The 19,435-nt window shown below is 39.6% G+C and overlaps 1 protein-coding gene across 2 annotated transcripts in view; it reads right to left on the reverse strand.

The window, feature by feature from the left end:
* Nucleotides 1–19,435, reverse strand: part of VWA3B (von Willebrand factor A domain containing 3B) — a 125,728-nt gene that overhangs the window by 55,845 nt on the left and 50,448 nt on the right. For both annotated transcript variants that reach the window (XM_054009237.1, XM_054009246.1), the window contains 8 exons: nt 18,116–18,214; nt 16,561–16,743; nt 13,942–14,069; nt 12,445–12,629; nt 11,676–11,813; nt 10,448–10,487; nt 9,019–9,175; nt 3,568–3,686 (listed from right to left, as the gene is read on the reverse strand). In XM_054009237.1, coding sequence (XP_053865212.1) covers nt 3,568–3,686; nt 9,019–9,175; nt 10,448–10,487; nt 11,676–11,813; nt 12,445–12,629; nt 13,942–14,069; nt 16,561–16,743; nt 18,116–18,214 — 1,049 coding nt within the window. The remainder of the gene's footprint in view (nt 1–3,567; nt 3,687–9,018; nt 9,176–10,447; nt 10,488–11,675; nt 11,814–12,444; nt 12,630–13,941; nt 14,070–16,560; nt 16,744–18,115; nt 18,215–19,435) is intronic.

Raw genomic sequence — 19,435 nt, forward strand, 5'->3', positions numbered from 1 at the left:
CAGTAAGCAAATGATTAAACTGCCTGTGTATGGCTTGGTAGTGCCTGCTATCTCAATTTGTATGACACAAATAAAGATTAGTTATTGTTCAAAAATTTGCTTTTATTTCAGAAAAAACAACACACGCACAAACACACAAAGATGCTTGGTGGGAAAGGAGGAACCAGGGAAGGGCAGACTTTCAGCTGTGTGTAGGTCCAGCTATCATTTTGAAAGTTGTCCGAGAGGGTGGAGTGAATGGGAAACCGAGAACTCCTGGAAAGCAGAAAGGAATGTGTGGATGGAGTTTGGGGGGCATGGAAAAAAGAGTTCTGAATGTGCTGCAGGGGAGGGCGGGCACACATCTGCTCAATCGGAGGCATTATTAAGGACTTCAGTATCTGTGTTTGCTCTTCCATGACTTTAACCATCTGCTCAGTAGTGTCCTTAACAAACTCCTAATTTTCTTTTCTGTCCTGCCTTTCGGCTTCCCTCCACTCCCTGCATTCCCTTTTTTCTTCATTGGAGAACTGCAGTACCTCTCGTAACATGTCTTCTTTGTTCCGTCTTGGGCACTTTCTTGTCTGGAAAAGACGCTCTGCCCGTGTGTGTGGGGTGTCCTTCAAGGCCACATCTGCAGAAGCACAAGAAACAATGCACAGAAATGTGATTGTTAAGTTCACGCACAGCATTGAAACATTTCAGTAAAATACACCTCTGATAACATAACAATCACTTTCTCACTGACCCTTGGTGAACATCCCAAGCCTGGTGAGTGTTGGCTGGAAGCGGGGGGTGCTCTACATGGGGAAAAGAGCACTCTGGAAGGGTTGCAGTGCAGCCAACTTGGGAAAAAATTCTAAATTCTCCCACACTTTTCCACAGGTATGCAGGGCAGGTGCTACTATTAAGGCAAACTAGGCAGTTGCCTAGGGTGCCAAGATTTGGGGGCGCCAAAAAGCGGTGCCCCCAATTTTTTTTTACAGCTTTCCTATGCCCCCTCCCTGAGCGCGCGGTCACCGCTACACTTCTCCCACCTCCCAGGCTTGCGGCGCCAATCAGCTGAAGTGGAGAAGTGGGAGAAGTGGAGCAGCGACGGCGTGCTCGGGGAGGGGACATAGCAGAGGTGAGCTGGGGTGGAGAGCTGCTGCACGGCTCCCTGGGGAGGGGAGCTGCCACGGGGGGGGGGCGCCTCAGGGCAGAGGGGGGAGCTGCCGCGGGGGGGGGCGCCTCAGGGCAGAGGGGGCGGGGAGCTGCTGCAGGGCTGGGGGGGGGGGGGGCGCAAGGTGGAAGTTTCGCCTAGAGCGCAAAACTTCCTTGCACCGGCCCTGCAGGTATGGGGTCATTGTAGCAGATATCTCACTGCTGAGGGTAAGCAGGGAAGTGAGGGCACATCTACTACACACTTGTGGATTCCGCCCTGGTCCCTATGCTGCTTGCCCATGTGCTGCTCTGGTACCTGCACAAGTGATTGCTGAATGGCACGGGAAAGTTTCCTACCACTGGGGAAGGAACAAAGCTGTTCTGCCAAGGAACCTTTAGCAGAGGATTGCCGAGTACCTCCAGGAAAGGTTCCTAGAGATCTCTCTGGAGGATTCCAGTGAGATCTCCGCGTGCATCAACACCCTGTTCCACCATATTGATTAGCCGAACAGGGAAATGTCCAGCACACAGAAACACAGCAAGCCTTGTTCATTTCTATACCCTGAACCCACCTCTGCACTACACAAACCACAGCCACTTACCAAATGTCTCATCTCCTGCTTCTTGCTCACTGAAGAGCAACTGCTTAAACTGGCTAGAAACCTCTGGAGTCCTCTGGAGTGATAAACAGTTCCTGGCTGCACGCCCCACTGGACGACCCTGCCTGGAGCTCCTCATTGTCATCTAACACCACCTCTTCATCAATATCTTCATCCTCTGGGTTAGGTCCTCTTTCCGTTGCCTCCAGGCCCACCGAAGTATTCATGGGGCGACTCTTGGAGGAGGAGGTAAGGTCACCGCCAAGGATAGCATCCAGCTCCTTATAGAACTGGCAGGTCTTGGGTGCAGCACCAGAGCGATGTTTTGCCTCCCTCGCCTTATGGCACACCTGCCTCTGCTCCTTTATCTTCGCTCTGCATTGCACCGTGTCCCAGTCATCGCCCTTTTCACAAAAGCCTCAAGAAATCTGCCCGTACCGGTAGATATCAAAATTCCTACAGCTGAAGTACAGCTGGGACTGCACAGTCTCCTCTCCCCAAATACTGTGCAGATCCAGCAGCTCCACAGTGGTCCAACCAGGAGAGTGTTTGCTGTATGAAGCCGCCATGGTCACCTGGTAAGATGCGATGAGACCTCTCCATGCCGAGCAAACAGGATATGGAATTTCAAAAATTCCCAGGGCTTTAAAGGGGGTGGGGCAGATGGCTGTTTACCTGGCTGCAGGACAGCAGACTTCAAACTGCTTACTACCGCAGTCAGGACGGGCATTGTGGACACCTCCCGGAGGCCAATTAAAGCAATAAAAGCAAGCGTGGTGGCTACACTGCCACTTTATCAACAAAACTTTTGCTCAAAAAGCCTTACGCCTCTCGTCAGGGTGGTTTTATTTTGTTGCCAAAGAAGGGCATTTTTGCTGCCAAGAGTGACATCATCGTGTGTGCGCATCCATTGTTTTGTCGATAAAAGCTGCCTTTTGTTGACAAAACTCTGTAGCATAGACAAGGCCTAAAACTTGGGAAGCCAACACAACAATTAGTCAAGAAAGGAAGACTCAGATGTCATAAATTTATTAGTCATTAAATCTGTACATTTTATTAGAATAAAATTTGACTGGACATGTAGTTTATTAAAGTTTTTTGTCCATAAAATCCTGTTAAGATTACTAATCATCACATAATTTTCAAAAACCACAAACTTAAAAGCCAAGAAATAAATAGTTAAGATTTATAAAATCCTTTCAACGTCTACTTCCTATCTGATCCTGCAAACAATAAGCACAACACAACTCTTCTGAAAAAAAACCCATAAAAATAAGGGCCAATATCTTACAACACAGGTGCCTAAAGTGATGCTCCTAAACCCATAGTTAGCCTAAATAAGTGGTCTGATTTTCAAAAGTGCCAAGCGGTCAACAGCAAAACTCAGGACAATTATTTAGGCAGCTAAATATGGATCTAGGAGCTTAATGTTAGGCACCTGTTGTTTATTGCCTTGGCTATATTTGTATTATGTTTCTATTTCAGAAAAGGTTTTGTTTTACATTTAACATTTTGAGATTACAGTTGAGATTAAAATGAATTTTGGTTACTTAAAAAGAATAATGTGTGTATTCTGTGTGCAGTGTAATATTTATGGTGTCCCTGACTGCTCATTTACTTTTAATGCCACACTTTTGAAAAGAAGAAAACATTTCTCTGGTAGGATACATTTTTAGACAATGGTGGCTGTTTGAAAATGCTTAAATGTACAGAATGTTAAAATACAACTTTGAGGAGATGGATTAGTGAGCAAAGCACAGATAAGACAGTCAGAGATGTAAAATGAACCCAATTCATCATATGAGTCAGTCTGTCAACATGGAGAAAATCTGAAGAGCAGACTTACCTTTCATAGGATTTAATTGCTTGTTCCAGTTTTTCTTTATAGGCATCAAGATTCACTGCCTGAGGATTAATTAGTGTGATCCGCTTCTTGTCATTGCTAACATGGGCCAAGGGTAACACCTACAACACAAAAAAGTGCAAAGATTTCATTTATCGTGTTATTCTTTATCTACCAGAATACTGGAATACCCCAACCTTACATACACAAGGCAAATCTCAAAGGGAAAAAAAGGAAAAGTAAAGAAAAAGCCAAGCAGTTGATGTGAGTGATCAAGTGTTTGGAGACCCATGAGACTGATCCCGATCAAAGGTAATGAGGTTGAAACATAACATTTGTTTCTGAATTAAGACATAATTTTCTTGTACTGCATGTACACAAGTCTTGTAGCTACTGTGACCCCTTTAAATAAAATGTTGGAACCCTGCAAATGAATTCTTATGAGGCAAGGGAAATTAAGCTAGCTAAATCTCTATTTAAATTCTAAATGGAATGAGCAGCACTCTCTCTAGTCTTAATCTAATAGCTAAAGGGCAGCACAGAAAGGATGCAAACAGAATCTATAACATGAACATATTATATACAGTATTATTTTAATACAATATTGTATATTTCTGTATAAAACACCAGCTTATTGCCATCTATTTTTACACAACATGCAAATAGGGAATTTACTTATTTAAACATTTTAAATGTCATATCTTATACTCTAGGGGCAGATTCCACCAAGATATTTAGGTTCTTAAAATGCAGATAGGTACCTATTGTGATTTCAAAAGATCGAAGTAGGTTAGATGCTTAACTCCCACTGAAACCAATGTCATTGATTTCAATGGGAGCTAGATGCCACACCTGCATAGGCACTTTTGAAAATTGCACATGGTGTCTATCTACATTTTTAGGTGTCTAAATATCTTTGAAAATTTGGCTCTAGGTGTATGACAGGATCTACAGAAGCACACTTCATTACAAAAATAGCACAGCCAGACACCCTAATAAGGGATCTTAAAGAAAAGAGGGGAGCGAGACCTCCCACAACTTCCCAACCCCCAAACAACAACATTACCCAACCCATCTTCCCAGAACCCTTCAAACAACTAAACTATTCCAGGGTAATTCTGGAAAAACTCCAGTGCACAGTACCACAAGGAAACATGAAACATGGGGTACAGGAAGAAGGTACTACTGTGTTCAATGTACCAACACAGATTCTGCAAAACTTATTTTGTCTCAAATGGTGCATTTAAATCTCTTTCCCAATGTCCATCTGAGTTTGGAGCATGGATGACAGAGAGCTAGCTGAAGTTCAATCCTGATGAAACTGAAGTAATGTTGATGTGTTACAGAAAACGATCAGAAGATGCAATAAAAAAAAAGTGCCTCTAACTGAAAGTATGTCTCTGCCATGTGTTACTTGTGTCTCTATCATGGGAGTCTGTCTGGATTTCCAGTTATTACTAGATGATCATCTTTTAGCAGAAGTCAGATGACTTTTTCTCCATCTGTGGCTGGCTCCAAGGTTGCCATCTTTTCTTTCTGAGAATGACCTCTTCACTGAGATTTATGCATTTGTGTCACCTCACCTCACAGCAAATCACTTCACAATGGACTACACCTTAAATCCATTCAGAAGATAAAGCTAGTGAGAACATGGCAGCTCAGTTGTTCATAAGTGGAGTATTTTGTCCAAACAGATGAGATCAGTCTTTGCTCAGGGGGAAATACTCAACAAGCAATGCCTGCCTCTGGATTTCCAGATGGAGTTCAAGCCCTAAATAGCCTGGAACCTGCTTACTTGAGACATCACCTGTTTTCCAATCCCATACTGCCATAGTTGAGATCAGCAGTTTTGCTCAAGCTGCGGTCTCCACATAGGCTCCCTTTTCAATGGAATGCGTCCCCCCAGCACCACCCTTTATCCCAACAGTACAATACATTAAAATTCAATATAACTTCTCAAGGAATGGGTATAATAGTCTGAGTATTCGAAGGATAAGCAAAAATACACACATTATTATGACATAAAGCTTATTAAAGACACCACAATCTGCAAAGCAGATACACAAAAGAATCTACAGAGAAGTATTCCTCCAGAACTACTAGAGGGGGACTGTACATTATGCTAAACAGCCAGAACACCTTTTATTCTGGATATGAAACTGATGCATTGTGTAATGAATTAATCTCTTTGAAATAGCTCAGGTGAAACTGCCAGGGCACACAAAAATGAAAGAGCACATGAGCATGATGTTAATGAAGAATTGCCATGGCAACCTTTTTGCTTGCTTCTCTATTTCCAAAACAATAAATCTGATGTTAGTGCATTAATGTTTGTAGAGGATGAAAATAAAAATAATGTCCTCTAAAAAAATACCAACAATTGTGTACGTATTTATGATTCTGAATGGAGCCTTTTCAAGTATAGGAGCAACCAAGATTCTTAACGCAACCTCATAATTCCTGCTCAAGCTTTAGAATTAGGGTCCTACCAAATTCACGGTCCATTTTGGTCAACTTCACAATTATAGGATTTTTTAAATAGTCAATTTAGTGGTTTCAGATGTTGCCATCTGAAATTTCACAGTGTTGTAACCATGGAGGTCCCGACCCAAAAGAGAGGGGAAAGGGTCACGGGATTGCCACCCTTACCTCAGCACTGCCTTCAGAGCTTGGCTTCCAAGCCAGCAGCCACGGAGCTTCCTGCAGCCAGGGGAGGTTCCCAGTGGTGAGTCTGACCTGACCCCGGGAGCTGCCCCTGCAGGGGAATAAGAAGTCCTGTCTCTCCCCAGCCCAGCCAAGACTAGCAGCTGGAGATCACCCTCCCCTACAATAGCCAAATTTCACAGGGAGATCAGATTTCATAGTCCGTGATGCATTCTTCAAAGCCGTGAATTTTGTAGGGCCCTATTTATAATTAAAGTCACACCCTATTCTCAGCTTTTCCTTCAAGTGTTGGCATGGATTCCAAAGGAGATTGAGTTCCAGGGCTGATAAAGGTAATTCTGTTGACTCCATTTATTAGTAGTTCTAGTTCCTTTCCTTCCTTTACATACAGCATATTCGTGACCTGCAATAATGCAGGCTTCAGCATTTCAGGCCATAACCTACCATTGAGTTATTCACTCGATGTCTTAATGAAAGCTGTGGGGAAGTTCTCTGTAAAAATAGTTGGCAGGACAGGAGTGTTCATTTATAACTGCTTCTAACTAGAGCTGGGCAAATAATTGATTTTTTGATTCAGCCACCAAACTGAAAGATCAGAGAAAATCAGTTCATTTCCAAAAAGGTTTGGAATTTGTCAGCAAATTGGAAAAGTCTGTTTCAGGTCGGGTATGTGTGTTTCCCTTTATAACCTTTAGTTCAGTGGTTAGGAAAATGGTATGTGGGAGACCCAGATTCAAATCCCCACTCTGGAGCAGGGACTTGAATTCAAATCACAGCCCTGCCAGGTAAGCATCTATCGACAGGCTATAGGCTACTCTGGGTGGGTTGCTCTCAATCTCTCCTGTTGAAGCTGTTCCACTTTAACTACTTAAATATTCAGTGGGCCAAAGTGAAAGTGACTCTATAGCCTCGTGCTTAAGGCACTGACCTAGGAGATGTGGATTTAAATCTTCCCTCTGCCTGACTAAAAGGAGGAGTTTGAATCCACATCTCTTACCCCTCTCTCCCCAAGTGAGTGCTTTAATCACCAGCTAAAGAGTCACTCTCACTTTGGCTCAGTGAATATTTAAGTATTTATACAAAGTGGAACAAACTCACTCTTACCTCCCTCAAACTGACCCTGAAAAACTTTCCCCCAAACAAAACTATCAAGCCAGATTCACGAATAGTTTTGCGTCGACCAAAACTGCATTTTTCAGCAAATAAACTATTTTTTTCTCATAAGAAAAAAATTTGCCCATCTCTATCTGTAATTATGTCCCCAAACCCAAAAATGCCTACAAATATTGCATTGTTTGCTAACAGCTATACCACTATATTCATTTCAAATATAATGGCCTTCATTCATCCCTGTGGATGAATTTGGCTCAATAATATCTAGATAAAATATTTCTCTAAAATACCGTTTGCAGAGGTGGCTCAAACTATTCTAGAAGGCTTTTAGTTTTTACAAGGTGCTTCTTTCAAGCAGCAGTTATAACAAATTTTCAAGACTATCCTGGAAAGATGCAGGGAGTGCTTGGGAAACTCTCCATGGGGAGACCTGAAGAGAACAGCTGGTAGGAAAGGGCATAGGGAGCGGTGACAATTGCCTGGAAACAGCCCATTAGAGTTGTGTAAAATTCCCAGCTTCTGTTATGTGACATTTCATATCCAAATTCACTGTTTTGCGCAGGTTCACACAAGTTTTGCTTTATTCGGTTTTGGCAAAAAGGCTCTTTTCACATATGAAATATGAAAATGTGTACATTTATGTAAGTTTTTGAGGCAAAAAGACATCTTTCTTTTAAAAAATGTCGCTCCCCCTTTTTTAATATCAGAAACAAGCTTGATTTTTGTGTGTGGCTATTTTCACTAAAATAGTGAGCCTATTTTTTTCTTTAAAAATCTGAATATTACAGCAAAAATTCCCTTAAAAATGCACTCAAGTTGGAATTTAAAACTGAAATTTAAAACATCTTAAATTGTATGTAGGTTCACATTTTGTTATGAATATTTCACTCAGGTTTACATCATATCTCATTCACAAAGCCTTTACCTCCTCATTATTCAATTTAAGCTCATGCTCTCCAGCTTTTCCACTGCTGTGTTGTTTTTGTAAAACATTTATTGTTTAGAATGAACTGCAACAAATTCTCAGCATGTATAGAGAGAATACACCAATTTAAGAATTCCTCCAGGGGTAACCTTCCACAACATGGATGGCCCTTTGGGGAGGGCATAGGTTCACATTTCATGACAAATAATTCATTGGGAATTGTTAACACTCAGAATCTTACAAGAGGCACCTATCAAGATGGGATCCTAGATCATTTCATTCTGTTCTTTTCTAAAAGCACTCTAGAGAACATGTGTGGCTCTGAGAACTCAGTGATCCAGGAAAGCGTAACCAGTTTACTAGCTGACTAACAGCCCAAAATTCAGAACTCCAATGATTTAACAAATATCATTAATGACTAGGGCCCATGAATAATTTTTGAACACCTGGTGGCTGCATGCTGGCACCAACTGGTATATAGGCAAGAAATGCAACTAGCATTAAGCTCTATTATCTTGTCACCCTGCAGGAAACAGAATTAATAAATTTGTTTTATCATTATTTATTTTGAAAAAATATTTCCAAATGTATACAGTACATTTACTGTGAATAACCCACATTCTGCTATGGACACTTGAGGACATACTTATTCAATATTTATCTAGATGAATAATAAAAAAAATAATGAATAATAAAATAATAAACACAATAGCAAATTTTAAGTTTCCCCTGAAACAGCATAAGAGTTTTACCTCATCAAATACTTTAGAAACAACATGTTTGTCTAAAACCGGGATGTATTTAGTGCTGTGAGGAACAGCTGTAGGGGCTAAGGCATCCATTATGGTGAGTCGTCTAGCAACCAAGCCATGAGTCTTTAGCCAATGAGCTGAAGATGTATCTAGAGAACTAAAAATAAGAGATTGTGAGATTTATTCATAGATTCTAGGACTGGAAGGGACTCAAGAGGTCATCGAGTCCAGTCCCCTGCCCTCATGGCAGGACCAAATATTGTCTAGACCATCCCTGATAGACATTTATCTAACCTACTCTTAAATATCTCTAGAGATGAAATTCCACAACCTCCCTAGGCAATTTATTCCAGTGTTTAACCACCCTGACAGTTAGGAACTTTTTCCTAATGTCCAACCTAAACCTCCCTTGCTGCAGTTTAAGCCCATTGCTTCTTGTTCTATCCTTAGAGGCTAAGGTGAACAAGTTTTCTCCCTCCTCCTTATGACACCCTTTTAGATACCTGAAAACTGCTATCATGTCCCCTCTCAGTCTTCTCTTTTCCAAACTAAACAAACCCAATTCTTTCAGCCTTCCTTCATAGGTCATGTTCTCTAGACCTTTAATCATTCTTGTTGCTCTTCTCTGGACCCTTTCCAATTTCTCCACATCTTTCTTGAAATGCGGTGCCCAGAACTGGACACAATACTCCAGCTGAGGCCTAACCAGCACAGAGTAGAGCGGAAGAATGACTTCTCGTGTCTTGCTCACAACATACCTGTTAATGCATCCCAGAATCATGTTTGCTTTTTTTGCAACAGCATCACACTGTTGACTCATATTTAGCTTGTGGTCCACTATAACCCCTAGATCCCTTTCTGACATACTCTTTCCTAGACAGTCTCTTCCCATTCTGTATGTGTGAAACTGATTTTTCCTTCCTAAGTGGAGCACTTTGCATTTGTCTTTGTTAAACTTCATCCTGTTTACCTCAGACCATTTCTCCAATTTGTCCAGATCATTTTGAATTATGACCCTGTCCTCCAAAGCAATTGCAATCCCTCCCAGTTTGGTATCATCTGCAAACTTAATAAGCATACTTTCTACGCCAATATCTAAGTCGTTGATGAAGATATTGAACAGAGCCGGTCCCAAAACAGACCCCTGCGGAACCCCACTTGTTATTCCTTTCCAGCAGGATTGGGAACCATTAATAACAACTCTCTGAGTATGGTTATCCAGCCAGTTATGCACCCACCTTAAAACAGCCCCATCTAAATTGTATTTGCCTAGTTTATCGAAAAGAATATCATGCTAGACCGTATCAAATGCCTTACTAAAGTCTACGTATAGATGTAATATCAAACAGAAATATATTTGGTAATATAGCAGTTATGGAAAATAAAGAAATATAAACTACTACCACTTGTGTGTGACACATGTACGTACTCTTTAGATGTTCTTTTTGCCACCTTTTGTGTATTCACCTCTGTGGAAAAACATTTACAAATTTACAAAGGCATCATGTAATGGTTTTGCACAAACACACACACACACACACACACACACACACACACCACAAAGTAATTAGCATCGGCTCTATCTGAGCCTATTAGAAGTGCTATAAGGCTGTACAATAATGCTTATTCCAGCTACTAAATTTATTCATGAGAATTAATCTCTCTTGTGTTTCAGTCGTGGTGCCTGACCACTCACACGTCACAAGAACTAATAAAAACAAAAAATGTAAAAGTACATAAGCACTAAGGCTATGTCTACACTGTGTAAGATATCTACACTGTGCAACTTACAAGGGCATGGCTGTGTCGATGCAGCCATGCCGTTGCAAGGTGCGCTATGGGGCCACTCTTTCTCCCAGTGGCAAAAGAAAATCACCTCCAACAAGGGGCCGGTAGCTTCATCGCCAGGAGCGCGGCTCCCACCAATGAAGCGCTGTCCACACCAGCGCTTTTCGTCGCTACAACTTTTGTCATTCACGGGGTGTTTCACACCCCCAGGCAATAAGTTTTAGCAACGAAAGTGCCAATGTAGACAAACCCTAATTTTATCATTTCAAAATTATTTTATACTTTGTTTAGATTTATAGCCTTTAACTCAAGAAGGAAGATTCACCAAGCTTGTTCCTCAACTCAGGCCATAGTAACATAAAATGGTGTCATTGCCGTCTCTTTAAGCTAATATACAATGTTCATGTTTCTTTGATTACAATGAACATATCTTAGATGTGCACCCTTTTCAGGAAAAACAACTGTGATTCAGATGTGCCTTCAGCAGTCTTCAATGAAAGTATTCTGCACCACTTTCATGGAAAATGACCCTGCCAAAGAGACAGTGTATAGACAGTGTGCAAGGATCTTGAGGTCCTTCCAAAAAAACCAGACCATTCTTTCCCTTGCAGATGATGCTAAACTGAATGCTATTTACAGATGTGTGAAATTGTATTCAATTTTCCATCAGTATCCATCATATTTTAATATCTCAAATTTACCATCCTGCTGAAAATGCTTCCTTGACCAGGTCAGTGAAACCCAGTCGGAATTCTTTTTACTGCAGTTTACAAGCTCATCAACAACTCAGCTCTGTCTTAAATGTGGTACCACAAGATCTAAACGAATTAGAATAAGTGACTTCAATTCCCCCAGTTGTGATAACTTGCCTTTAAAAATAGTGGCAGATTTCAGGCTATTTCTGAGCAAACAACCCTTTCTTTCAGGAGATATCCTCTCATCTGGTCTTTCTTCACAGGACCTCACTCGATGGCCCAGGGTCCTGAGCAGACTAGTCTTTGTTTGCTCTGCAGGTATTCAGACAGAGAGAAAAGGACAACTAATCTACAAATCAAATGGCTGCCTGCAATTCTTGAAAACATAATACTTCTTTGGTTTTCATCCCATGTTCTTAAATGAACTGTCTTAGACAAGCCCTCACAGGTAACAATACTTCAGCTCCAATTGGTTCTCTGTACTTTCCCAAGGTTTTTTTAATTAATGCTGTAGCTAATAAAACACACACACGAGGTCTTCACGGTAACCACAAACAATGATTCATTTATTTGCATTAAAAAGAGAGAGGGGTTAGATGCCTACTATTAACTGAACTGCTTACACTGTATTTTTAAAATTTCAATCAAAATAGTTTCAATTAGGCATTCCCTTGCAGGGTGTGCAAACCAACCACCACAGCACTGTACCAGAAAGTGCAAATGACTGGACACTGACCAGTCTAGAGTAAATGTCCAAGATGAACAAAATGCAAAAATGATGGAAGATAAATTAGAGTTTTAAGATAATGTTTTGTTTAAATAATCAAATGTTTTATTTGCAACAGAGCTGAGGAATTTTTATTTTATTACTGACAGAATCACTTCACAGTGGATGAATAAATTCTGTTGAATAATATCTACATGCTTCATTTTAGATAGTTACCTGCATAGAGTGCTGTCTTCCTTCTGACTGGACTGTCACACCGAGTTTGCCATACATCTACTGTACGCTTGTGTGAAGTCAGCAATGGCTCTTCTGAGGCACAGTATGGCCTACTGATAGGAGAGGTGTTCAGCTCCTGAATGTGTGTGGTTACAGAGGATGCAGTAAGAGTCTGCTTGTGATGCCTGTTTATGAGTGATAAAGACAAGAAACAAGCAAGTGAATAACCTTCAAGAGTATAAATGCATTTGTAAGGAACCACTTTTCAAACGTTAAGTTTAAACACATGCAGCACTTAAATACTGATTTCAAATGCTCTGCAAGACTACAAATGATTCATATTATTTTACTACGGTCTTGATTTCATAAATAGGTTAAAAAATGTTAGTTTTACTTTCAAAGGTTCATGTAAAAAACCCTGATACACATGTAAATAGTCTATCCTTTACTGAGGCCAGGCTATTCTATTATAGCTGCTTTGAATTCCCAAGGGTGGAGGGAGGAGAGTGAGCCATCCTATAAATAATAAGTGATATAAACGTCTCTACCAATGTTAACAACAACAACATGCCCTGAAATAAGCACTTTACATATTTTTTTTCTACTGACCTGCTGGCCGTTCCTTCCATGCATCTTAAATCATTCTGCACATCCTCTATAACAATAAATCATGAACTTTTGCTTGTATTCAAATAATTTTTTTAAGGCAGGAGATGGTTTTCATTAATTGTTGAAATCCTTTTTTAAGATGTAATTTTTTTGTTTTTGTATTTGTAGTACACAAATGAAGTGGGCATCAGTTGAAATAATTTCCTCCTTTTTATTTATTTAGTGCTCTTGTAAGGTATCCAATTGATATACCTGGAGACCTAAGATCTCTGAATTTCTATAAAATGGAAACTGCGTAATCAGCAGCGGTGAAAACTTCCCCCAGTCCCCTAAGAATCTGCCTCCATCCTCCATGACCTAAAGGACATCTCTAGGGACATTCATTCTTCATGCACATTCACTCTTTGTCCAATTAGACTTTCAATGAGCTTGTTAATTGGTGTTGAATGTAGTGGTATTTGAGGGGGGGACTGAACTGAGACCATAAGGATCCATATGGAATGAATGTACAAACGTGTTCTGTGGGATCAAACTGAAGGGACAAACTGTTTTTTTCCAAGCATGTACTGTCTGCAGGAGGCAGAAGAATACTCACACTATCTGAACTGGTTCATGTTACTGCTGCCACCTTGGCTCACACACCATTTTGTTCCAATTCCCAGCAATACATTTTTATCATCTTTTTCTTCCAGACTTGTTTTTTTTTTCATAAAGATTCTTACAATAGTATTAATTAAAGATTTTTCAACCTTTCTTTGCAAAAGGAAAACATCTTAAGGAGAATGTTAGATGTGAAAAATGCAAAATGAAGACAAGACAAGAAATGTAACAGGTAGCTTGCATAACCTATAGAGCACTCTGAGGCATAAAGACAGTTTGAGGACATACTTATTTTCACAATCTTTTTCTCCATTATACCAGTTCATCATCAGGCATTCAGTATGAAAGGTTTGCACTTTCTCAAGATCGCTTTCCCCCTGTTCAATTTCTCTTTTTAAAAGGTATATATCTTCACTCTGCCAAAATAAAAATCAAATGTGTTATTATAATTACACTTAAAACAAGCTTCATTTCTTAACAGAAACAATCCAATAAATAAGTTTGGGTGTAGAAAAAGGGAATGACATTTTGGATGATTTTGATTTTTTCCTCAAAGAGTTTCCCTCATTTCTAAAACAGAGTTTGCTTTGGTCACTCACCAAACATAGACTGACTATCAGCATAAAATTAAGAGGGAGGAAAATGATGATGGCAGTAATTTCATGTTCCCACAGAGAAATATCCTTTAGCAAAGGAGAAGCAAGCTGATGGCAAAAAATAGCACTAAAGTGTATTTGGCAAGACAATGTAAGCTATGTAATTTTCTTAAGAAGAAGACTGCAATTACCTAACAAACCAGTTATCTCTTTGAAAAATTTTACATACGCCAAAAAAAAAAAAAACCCACATGGATAGCCCTGTTGCTCCAAGCTTTTAGTTACACACCTTTTGCTTCCCTTGTCCGTGTTTAGTGGTGGTATTATATTACAGCTAAGCTCCAGTAACTGACGTGGTTTCCCTTTTACTGTTACACATTAAAGATACATTTTTTTATTTTTCAAACAATTACAGCAGCATATCAATCAAATAGGCATGATTCTGATCTCATGCCAGTGTTACACCCACTACTGAGAGTAAGGACTAGCAGTATAAATAAGGCTTTTAACTTAAATTAAGAGATTGTATCAGAATTAAACATGTCAGGAAAATCATATACAGCACTCACAAGATAACAAAAAGAGGTACAGGGAAAAGTAGAAAACCTGTACTTCATTGACCCCGTTCATACCCACCCTGGCACTTTTCACCCGCATCTAAACATCAGGTTCATGTTTGATAATATTTTTAGATGCCCCAAATACCCTAATATATTAAGGACCTAATTCCACAATGTGTTGTGCCTGTTGTAGTAATCTCACCTGTGCAGATTGAGTGAAAACTGGATGTAAAAACATTACTAGTGCAGAATGGTAGTATTTTACACCAACTTTGCACAGGGGTAAGTAACTACAACAGGTACAAAGCAGTGGAGAATCTACCCTAAATGATTACTGGAGAAAAGTGCTGCTATAGTCACATGCCCATCATTTACTGATGGCAATAGTACATTGTTCCATTTCTTCAGAAACATTTTGCATCAGCTCTATTGACAGCCTTTTTTTTAAAAATGGTTGTATTATGTATATATTCTCTTAACCAGTCATTAGTATTATTAGACAGTCCTTAATATTTATTATTGTTTATATTTAACTAATGTTCATGGGGGGAAAACCACTCATACTGATCTTAAGGTGCCTTTGATTTAATTAAATATACAGTAATATAAAAGATAAAACCAGCAATTTTCCTCAACTTTAAGACAAGAAAATAAGTAAATAACCTACAAGAGATTAACATGAAACCAAACTAATACCCACCACACCCAAAATACCATCTTTATCATGTCCCTGCTTCTCCAAAACTTGGGATAAAGAGGTGCACCTCAAAGCATGACTGGAAGATGAACAGATTTGGGCTCTTTTGGACCAGGAATGGGATAGAGAGTAAATTCTAAAGATGGCTCTAATATTTGCCCCACTAGTGCAAGAGCACAGAATGCGAATGATACAAACTTCATCCTTCCAACCTTTCCAACACATTCTGGATTCACATAATCCACATCAGCTGAACTATAAGGGCATCTAGTACATCCTATGGAATATTTTGAATTGCATTATTTCTAGTTTTGCTTTTCTGAATTACTGTCTGTGATGTCCAAAATTTCATTCTACTCTCTTGTTCCTAATTATGCTAGTTCTTATTCCACTTTTCCTTGTGTTTGGGGAACTAATTAATTGGTTGTATGCTTTAATTCAAAACAAGAATATTTAAAAAAAAACATGATTATTTCTAAAAGTCCATGAAGAAATTTACTACTGGGGATTTTTAGATTGAGCTTATTAGTTACACTTGGTAGGTCTGTGCTGTTTTTGTAAATTTAGTGCTTATGGATATGGTTTTATTCCCTCCTGTACCCTCTCCCCCCAGCGGCAACTGTATGTCAAAATGTTAGGCATGAAACTCTCTTTAGCTATATATGCTCATATTAATTAACAGGACATTTATTGTTGAAGTAAAAAATCATAGATCAATTTCAGTTCAGGTGTAAGCATAACTCCATTTGAGACACCAGGAATCACACCTGCTTTTTCCAGGGCAGAATTTGACCTCCATATGTTTTTCAACTAACAATAACCATATACATATATATTAAATAATATTTGTGATTTAGGTTTGTTATGGCCTAATAAAATTCTATCACTGAGCAATGGCAGGCCTGGTGCTTTAAGATCACTTTAGCCTGACTGTGATTAAGTGATTAGTCTCTTTCCTAAGTCACATACTTATCAAATTGCATATATGTAAGCTCTGTTGCGCCTTAACATGCCATGAAGATTCATACTCTCATATTTAGTTTGAAATACTCACCACAATAGGCTCTGGAGCTTCAGGATCCATCACATAAATATTATAGTAATGAAACCGCCCCCCTGTTTCAGTTGATAGTTCATGCAAAAATTTATTGGCCTCCGTATCATCACAGTTGAAAGATATGGTATGAATAGGAACTTTATGACGAAGTAGGATTTGGGCCAGAATTGTTTTTGGTGGCTGTAAAAATAAAAAATATATAATAAATAGTGTTAAATATGCTGCAGATAAACAACTATTTAACAAACACTGTACAGAATTTCATTAGCCAGGGGGCTGCTTGTAGGACCAATCCCTGCTGCTTAAGACACAAAGAAAAAGAAAAATATTTGCACTTTTTCCTAAAGATCCAAGAGGATTCTGGTTTATAACACTACCTGAATCACTGATTTATCATGTGAGCTTGAACAATTCACTTCAGGTATCATTCAACTCAGTTTTTAATCTAAGTAATATCCAGACTTTGCTGAATGCCAGATGTTGCAACTGAGCTGAATTTTCCTCGGTAAATGAATTATTTTAAAAATGCCCTTATCAGCATATTGGCCAGTTTTCACCATGTACTGTAACTTAAATTTTCAATTTTGTCTCTTTTATAGCACTTGTAGGTGAACAAGAGGTGCTTTCCTTTCAGTTTTTGTTTGCTACATTATATCTTCTCAAAACTCAAGCCATTTTGTGTTAAAATAACACAACTTCATCTGCTATAAACATATTGGCACAAATATTGATTTCACTTCCACCTTATATTAACCAAGAGTCTGAAGTTATTACAGGACTATACCTTGTGAAATGAGAATCTGACCCAATGTGATCAATAAGAGATGTTTTACATTAAACAAACAGCAGTTTATGATAGCATAGATACTTGAAAAAAATCTAAGATAAATTTAAGTCAACAGCTAATTTTCTGCCTACAATATTTACTACAACATCAATTCTCCAGAGATGGATTAGCCCTTATGTGCTTCGAGCAAATGGATGGGAGAGGATCTACATGGCTACTTTGTAGGTGTTATTTGGGGGTGGGAGGAAGTATTGTAGCTGAAGGGCCATCTCTTTATCGACTTACTAGTCATTTCCACTTTCTGGTTCTCATGCAGTGCACAAGACTGCAATGTTTCAGTTGTAACACTGCAGGGGAATCTTTAAATCCAAATATATTGTTGGATTTTCAATTTTTCTGCATTTTTTTAATTCATGAGAATTTTTCTCTTAATATTACCTTATATACAAATTTTACTATTTAATCTTAGATTTTAAGATATCCCTTCAGCCTTTTAGCCAACCACTAGCTGGTTAAAAAAGCTTCCTATAGAATTAAATTAAGTGCCATACATCATATAAAACAGGGTTGCTGTAAGAGAGTTCAGGATATAAACCCATAACCCCCACTACCACTAGTTTAGAGATAGAATTCATCAACTTTGCAACAGACAGCCACACAAGATTGAGCCTGCTGGATATTTTATTCATTCCTATAGCTGTGCTTTGGCATCCTACCACCACATCATCACACTACCCCATCTCTGTTTTCTTGTTTCACAAATACCTGGTTAGGTCTCCCATCAGTCAGAAGATAAATGGCTTGAGTGTCACTATCAGCAAGTGCAATCTGAAGTGCTTTGAGTGTATTTGTAGAACTTCCAACCTAAAAACCCAAATGAGAGAGAAAGAGAGAGGGGTATACACAAAATACTGTTACACTGCTAAAAATAGACCATCAGCTCTTTTCTAGCAATTACAGGAGCTAATTCATGATAAAGCAGTGACATGGTGTAAATTACATGTTGAGTGTCAGCTGGTCAGAAAATTGATCGAAGTGGTAAAGTAGTAAAATTTGCACTAATTCAGTATTCAATGGCTGTGCAAACAAGTATAACTTAAATATCAAGGGGCTGGAAGAGAGGATTACTCACCATGTGCAGTAACTGAGGTTCTTCAAAATGGGTGTCCCTATGGGGGCTCCACTTTAGTTGAATCTGTATCCCTATGCCGGTGATCGAAGACTTTCAGTAGCAATGCCCGTTTGGGCCGCACATGCTCTCTCCCAGTCTTGCGCCATGCCTGGCAACTACATTGCGCTGTGCAACCAAACCGCCCTCAGTTCCTTCTCCACCACAGAGTGCATCTATGCATCCGAAGAAGTGGGCTGTAGTCCACGAAAGCTTATGCTCTAATAAATTTGTTAGTCTCTAAGGTGCCACAAGTACTCCTGTTCTTCTTTTTGCGGATACAGACTAACACGGCTGCTACTCTGAAACCTCTCTGAACTCTGAAGTAGAAGGGAGGAGGGTGAGTAGTGGAGCACCCAAAAGGACACCCATCTTGAAGAACCTCAGTTACTGCACATGGTGAGTAACCCTCTTTTCTTCGAGTGCTATCCCTGTGGATGCTCCACTTTAGTGACTATACAGCAGTGTCTCTTGGTGGAAGAAAGGGGCTTTTCAAATGGGGATAAGACAGAGTCCTAACAGAGCATTCGAAGTCAACTTGTTCAATTGGGTAGTGCTCCATGAACGTGTGGGCTGATGCCCTAGTGGCTGCTTTACAGAGTCCATGATGGGTACATTGTTTATGAAGGCTATCGAATTGGAGAGCGATCTGGTGGAGTGTGCCATTGCCTGGGGGTGGGTGGCTTGCAGATCATGTTGGCCGTAGCAAAGGTGAATGCACCCGGAAATCCATTTTGAGAGCCTCTGCTTGGATATGGCAGATCCTTCAATCTTTCCATAACAGAAAGGAATAGCTTTGGTAACTTTCTGAAGGGTTTTGTCCTTTCAAGATAGAATGCTAATGCATGTCTAACATCTAGAGTATGGACCATTGCCTCGTTTGTTCTCATGAGGTTTAGGGAAGAATGATGGACGGT

This window comes from Malaclemys terrapin, chromosome 1 (genome assembly GCF_027887155.1).
Source record: "Malaclemys terrapin pileata isolate rMalTer1 chromosome 1, rMalTer1.hap1, whole genome shotgun sequence".
NCBI lineage: Eukaryota > Metazoa > Chordata > Testudines > Emydidae > Malaclemys > Malaclemys terrapin.